This window comes from Anastrepha obliqua, chromosome 2 (assembly GCF_027943255.1).
Source record: "Anastrepha obliqua isolate idAnaObli1 chromosome 2, idAnaObli1_1.0, whole genome shotgun sequence".
Lineage (NCBI taxonomy): Eukaryota > Metazoa > Arthropoda > Insecta > Diptera > Tephritidae > Anastrepha > Anastrepha obliqua.
The window spans coordinates 49,800,170-49,807,252 of NC_072893.1; the positions used below are offsets into that span (position 1 = coordinate 49,800,170).

General features: G+C 38.7%; 1 protein-coding gene across 2 annotated transcripts in view; it reads right to left on the reverse strand.

The window, feature by feature from the left end:
• Positions 1-3,043, reverse strand: part of LOC129236893 (furin-like protease 2) — a 174,391-nt gene extending 171,348 nt beyond the window's left edge. For both annotated transcript variants that reach the window (XM_054871182.1, XM_054871181.1), the window contains exon 1: positions 1,652-3,043. In XM_054871182.1, the coding sequence (XP_054727157.1) occupies positions 1,652-2,707 (1,056 nt within the window). In that variant the 5' untranslated portion in view covers positions 2,708-3,043. The remainder of the gene's footprint in view (positions 1-1,651) is intronic.
• Positions 3,044-7,083: the final 4,040 nt, after the last annotated feature.

Consider the following 7,083-nt stretch of genomic DNA (forward strand, 5'->3'; position numbering starts at 1 on the left):
ACGTAGCGAATAGTTCCAAGCCAAATGGATTTGTGCGTGGCTACCATTCAGGAGTGCGTAAGTTCGGGTCTCCGTTCATGAACATCACATAATAGAAAACGTTTTTTCTAATAGCGGTCGCCTTTCGATGGCAAACCTCCGAGTGTATTTATGCCATGAAAAGGCTCCTCATAAAGAATATCTGCCGTCCGGAGCCATCTTACAACTGTAGGGACCTCCATTTGTAGAACAGCATCAAGCCGCACGCCACAAATGGGAGGAGAAGCTTGACCAAAGACCTAACGGAAGTATACGCGTCAATTATCTTCGTATCTGGTACCTACTCTGACCACGGAGGTCCACGCTCCTTCGGCATCGCACGGCTAAGCTGGGCTCTAAGCCATCGTGTGGATCGGCAGGTTACGGATAGCCAGACGGCCTCTAGTAGTAAATTAGTAGCGAATGAGTTTTTTTTCGATCAGATGCCGCCTTTAACCCGAGAAGGAAATAAATTTGCTCAATTTGGAGGTACTACTCTGGAGTAGGTTAATTAATTGCAAATATGTAGTAAAACATATTGAGTGCAAATCAGTTACCAGTTGCCACCTGAGATCTATCACCTATGATCTTTTTTTACAGTAGAATGAAAGCATCAAAAATTTACTTGGCGATCGGTGTGGGACTTTAACCCTAACTAAAACCCTCTCTCATCCGCAAGGCTGCTCCTCCCGGAGCCTTGCAATTAAGCAATGCGTTGGAGGTCGTTATCGAGTACTTTACCTCAAATCGTCTGTATATGTTAATGTTGTTAATTTTCCGTTGCATGCGCTACTTGCCTGTCACGCTGTTATCGTTTGAAGTCCGCCTTTCGGGCTCGTTCATCCTCAAGCATCATTTTTGTTATATTCGTTGCAGCTACGCTAAAGGCTCGCTGAAAGGCTGTCTGTTGGGAATTCGCCGAAGGTCTTGAAGACCTCAATTCTTTCATTGTCAAAACGTGGGCTAATAAATAGAACGCGTCTTGCTTTTTCTAGTGTGTCAGGACAAACGAAACAAAAGGGGTCGCTTTCCAAATGAAAGCGGTGCAAATATTCCTTGAAACATCCATGGCTGCTCAGCAATTGTGTTACTTAAAATTCTACCTCTCCGTGTTTTCTACCAAGCCGTTTCGCAATGTCCGGTATTAGATTATAGGTCCAGCGAGCCGTTATTGAATGCTGCCAGCGCTATTACCACATGCTGTCATTGGTATCACGTATCACGTGTCAGCTATCATCTGTCACCTATCATCTGTCACCTGTCATCTTTCAGCTATCATCTATCACTTGTCATCGTGCTGCTATCACCTATCACCTATTACCAATGACCTGCCGCCTGTCACCTGTCACCTATTATCAATCACCAGTCACCAGCTATATATCAAAAAAAATTTCACTAGAAGCGTCGCTCATAATTCAAAACCCAAGCCTCCAAAGTAGGCACCCTATACATATGTATGTATGTATGTATTACCAAACAATATTTTTCATTTTCTTAAAAAACTTCCGTTACATGGAATATACTTATAGACAGATAAAAATAGATACTCATGAGAAATGTCACAATTTGGTCAAATTTCACGAATCAGTCACCAACACACACAAACACATCACCGCCTAATTCATTTACTCACCTGGCCCTTATTGTTGAATCCATATTTACTGGCAATTACGTCGGCCACTTGTCTGCCGGCCGGTATGTGCACCGCAAAATCATTCGTATACGTTGGTTGCTGTGGCAGGCTGTGCGTGCCACGCAGGCTATCCAATAGCTCATTCTGCAAGTCGAACGGCGCATCACTCGCCGCCGAATTTGTTTGCACGTAAACTGTGGGTTTAGTAATTTTATCACCACTACCACCATTACTACGACCACTACTACTGCTACTGTCACTGCCACTCCCAATGGGCATATCAACAGCATCACTTTCCCTACCGCTGTTGCTGCTGCTGTCGCTGGCACTGCCACTGCCACTGACATCGTTTAGTGGCCCCGCAGCTACCAGGCTGGCGAATGCTTCACTATAATCGCTTAGTATGATATTGACAGCTGTATCATTGTGGTGGTTATTCTTATTATTATTGTTGTTGTTGCTGTTGTTGTTCTTGTTAATAACATCATACTGATAGGCATCCGCTGTGCGCTCCTTCAGTGTATTGCGATAATTACTGCTACTCGTTGCATCGTTGCTGTTGCTACTCGTATTTACAATTTGATGACTAATTGGCGCTTGGCCGTCACCATCGCCGCTGGCACGTACAGTCACTACATTACAGCTGCTTAAAAATATTATAACAACTAATGCATACGTAAAAAAGTTGCTACTATGTAAAAATGTGGTGGCCCATGTGTTGCCGCTAGTGTTGGCTCTATTTGTTTTTGCTGGCGCTGGCGCTGACACTGTTGTTGTTGCCCTTTGGCATGTGAGTGGCACTCGTGGCCGAACGCAACACCATTTTCGTAATTGTGGCGTATTTTTGTCTTGCTCCGCTACTGAGTTGTGGCCAAAATTGCCATTGAGCTTATTTGGTCGATTCCAGCTAGCACTTTGTTGTTGTTGTTGTTCTCGTTGAGTACAACGCGTGTGGCAAGTGATTGCTGTTCCAGCTGTTGCTAATGTTGTCGCCCTTATTGATGATATTGAATTGTCACATTCATCATCGTTGTTGCTGTGTTGTGTCAAATGCATAGTTGCCTTTGACACGAACGTCGCTAGGGATGTGGTGGTGTATGTGTGTGCGTGCGTGCTGGCTCGTGTGTTAGCACTTATCAATTCCGCTGGTTGTTGTAATATGTTGTCGTTCGGGTTGTTGTTGTTGTTGTTGTTTCTAAAATACGATTGCTATGGAGTTGTGGTGGTAAATGTTGCGTCAAATTTTGTTGCCACATGCGTGCGGTGTTTTGTTGTTGTATCGAAGGAAAACAATTATACGCGAAGAAATGGCTGTAGTTGTTGTTTTTAATGCTTTATGAAGACTGCTATACTGCATGCACATAAATTTCGCACTATTTTACAGGAATGCGTGAAACTGAAAAATATGAAAAGAAAAATTTTGTCTTAACTTGGAATTGCGAAAACTTGTGGAAAAATAATTATTTGCAAATCTATTGAAACTTATTTAAGTAAAATTGTGTTTTAAGATATATATATGCACATATGGGCGGGGCCGCCGCAGCCGAATGGGTTGGTGCGTGATTACTATTCGGGAGTGCGTAGATTCGAATCGCTGTGAAACACCAAAATGGAGAAAAGATTTTTTTCTAATAGCTTTCGCCACTCGGCAGGCAATGGCAAACCAACGAATGTATTTCCTCCACGAAAAAGCTCCTTATAAAAAATATCTGCCCTTCGGAGTTGGTCCTTCTACATACAGATTGTCAAAAAAATCTTTGCATATGAAAATAAAAAAAGAAAAAATCAAAAGATGCATTGGATTTTAATTGAAATAACAACTTTTTTTTTTTTAACAATGTTGTACAAAACTATGCTTTCCAATATATTGAATAAAAAGAAATTCTAAGGCGATAATAATATGCTAATATTATATATACTAAAACATAAAAATAGACGCACATCTATCACTTTCAAACCTGGCTCCCAGCTATGTTTTACTGATGGGTCCAAATTGGAAAATGGTAGAACAGGGGCAGGAATCAATGGACCTAACTTCAAAAAATCGATTCCGATGGGATTCTACCCAACAATATTCCAGGCAGAAATACATGCCATTGAAATATGTGTGAGAGAATGCCTTAGCAGGAAAATGAGAGGTACTCACATCTACATACTTTCAGATAGCCAAGCGGCTCTAAAAGCCCTTCTATCAACAACTATCACCTCTAAATTGGTAATTGATTGCCTAAACCTTCTCAACACGTTAGGGAACCTCAACATAGTAACACTTGGCTGGATTCCGGGACATGAAGGACATGAGGGAAATGAAATGGCGGATGACCTTGCAAAACAAGGAGCAAATATGCAACTTACTGGTCCTGAGCCTTTCTGTGGACTCACAAAAGGCCACATTAACGAATTCCTTAGGAAATGGGAAGAAAGAAAACTTGCCGCACACTGGCTAAATTGTGCCGGTCAGCGTCAAGCCAAACTATTTCTAAGTCCCAACAAAGAAATATCTGACAAGCTACCCTCACTAAGCAAAGTAGATCTGCGTCTTTTAACAGGATATTTCACAGGTCACTGCAGCCTGAGGTATCATCTAAATAATATTGGTCTATCAGAGACAAATGTCTGCCGCTTTTGCGAAATGGACATAGGAAGCTCAGAACATGTGCTTGGTGAATGTCCTGCGTTCGGCAGACAGAGACTTCATCACCTTGGTGGTATCGTAGTATCTCCATGCAATCTTTGGAACAACAAATCCAAAATTGTGCTAAAATTTTAAAAAAGCCTAAAACTCTAGGGTTACAAAAATAGGCCTTTCACAATAGATTAGCTCTGGTCGCAGTGCGTAATGGCCTTCTAATAATAATAATAATAATAAAAACAGTTCAATTTCTCTGCTGTCACAGTTGGTTGAAAATCAAGTTTGGTAGAATTTTTGGTCTTTTGGGGATAATACTTTGTATGGTCCTCCTTGGGCATCAATTACCGCTTGAAGACGACCTCACGTTGATTTAATTAGTTTCGGAATATCACATTAAAATTGTGTTTTTTCGCACTCTTCTCTGATAAATCTTATTAATTCAGTTTTATTAATTGGCGATATTTTTCCTACTTTTCTTTCTAAATGAACCCACAAATTTTCTAAAAGTAATTCATCGTAAAAATACAAATTCAAAAACTTATAAAGATCGGAGCACCAGAACGAAAGTTACAGAGCGTGGAAGCGGGCGACCTTATCCATAAATGAAGTGCATGCAAAACTTTAGACGCGAAGTCGTGTTTTTTGAAAATTACCGTCGCGGTGATCACTATTTATCAAGAACTATTTGACCGACTTGCATAATTTTTTTTTATTATTCGAAGTTACAACCTCGTGAATCTGAACGGTGCACTTTTTATAAATGTTTGCCTAGTTCGCTGGAATTAATTTTTTTTTTAATTTTTCAACCCGTCAAAAATCGTTTTTTTGGTGCAAAGCGGTTTTCGTATCGAGAACAATTTTCTTTGGGTAAATAAACCGTTCAGATTCACTAAAAAACATTTTTATATAATAATCATTTAATTTTTTTTTATTTCAGTTGAGCTGCTCATGCGCTACCGTGATCACCGCAAACCTCTTCTAAAAAACGGCGTTTCGTGGGAGGGGCGATATCAACAATAAATAATAAAATTTTTTAAAATAATAACACCAAAATGTATTCTTCGAGAATTACCTTTCAGTATGATATATGCTTCATTTGAATAATAGTTCTAAAAAATTGAAAAAAAAAAATAGTATGACAATCGTCCATTTTTTCGGGCTCACAAGGTATATAACCCCTTAATGTCTGGACTTTTGGGCGGGGGATCAATAACTTTGGTGCAGTTGTAGAGTAACCAAGACCTGTATAAATAACATTTATGCTTGGGATCACTATCTTGATGGAATTTGTATTATATTTAAATTTGTTTGAGTTTTCCGGGTCAATAAAGCCGAATTTTCTAATACTGGAAATCAATACGCTCTTTTAAATATCAAGATATACTTCTTTGGTCATTATTTCGTCCAAAATTTTGATTTCACCCACTCCCGTTGTTGATATATGTACAACCCCAAACCATTACTGACAGTTTTCCAAACTTTACGGTAAGGATAATATTTTTCTTTTGTACTGCTGTGAGAGGCTTACGCCAAATTCTTTGGGGTCCATCACGGTAGTAGAGCATCATTTTCGTCTCATCTGAGAAAGTAACGTCACCCCAGTACTCTGTGGGAAGGGAAATGTGCTCAGTGGCAAACCGTAATCTTTTCTCAACGTTTTGTGCTGATAACAGGGGTTTTTTCCTAGCCACTCTTAAAGAATATTTGTGTTTTTGCAACACTTTTCGAACAGTTTGATGAGAAAATCTTAACCCGTAGTCTTTTTCCGCTTGAAGAGCTATTCCTCTTGTATTGCTTTGTGGGCGTCACTTTTTTTGGTCTGCCTATAGATCCTTTCAACTCGAGTCTTTCTTCATTTGCAGCACTGTTTATTATACTACTCGTATATACAGTTCTCATTTTGAGGGAAAACATATCGGCGATTTCTCTGGCTGATTTGCCTTTGTAGTGATTAAAATACACTAACTGAATAATATTTTTTGAAACTCGTTTTCCTGGCATTTCTTTTATTCAAATCTGAGATCACTTGTAGCACTGAAGACAATCACTTTATAACTAAATAATTTCTTACCCCTTTCACATTCCATAGCATTTGCAAAAAAAAAAAACCAAATGAATGAAATTCGCGGAAAATAACTGCATTTTATGTTGTTTTCATCAGTTATGCAAAGATTTTTTTGACACTTTTTAAATAGAGTAAACATCTTTTTTGCTGTTGTTTTTGTAATGTGTGTGTTTATTTAATAACTGTTGGCGCCTAATAGTCGGAGACAAGTACAGTAATGGAATGTGTGCATAAATTTTTTGTTTGCTTTTTTATTTGATGTTGGAATTCTCGACCAAAGCTAAAATTTAAAATTTTTGTTCACTATGCAAAGATATTCTTTACAAACTGTATGTATGGAAAACAGCAAGATCCGCATCACAAACAAGAGGAGGCCAAACAATTAACCAAAGTGTACGCGCCAATTATTTATTAATTTTTTGTGTGAAAAGATCGGGAGCGCAACGGATAACACAGTTTCAACTTTTTTTTGCTATTTAATTGTTGTTTTTTTATCTTTTTTTTATACAAAAAAGTGCTTAGACGAATAATCGATAATCCAGTTTAAAATGGAAATATTTCTTGAAAATTTCCAGATCCAGAAGAATGAAACACAATTCCGTAATTGACCATCCCAAATTAAGTTTACGCGTCTCGGCAATGCCAATTTAAAATCGAAATATTTTTTTTAGAATTTGCTGATACAAAAAATTAAACACAATTCGGCAACCCATTTTCCAAAATTGGGTTTACGTG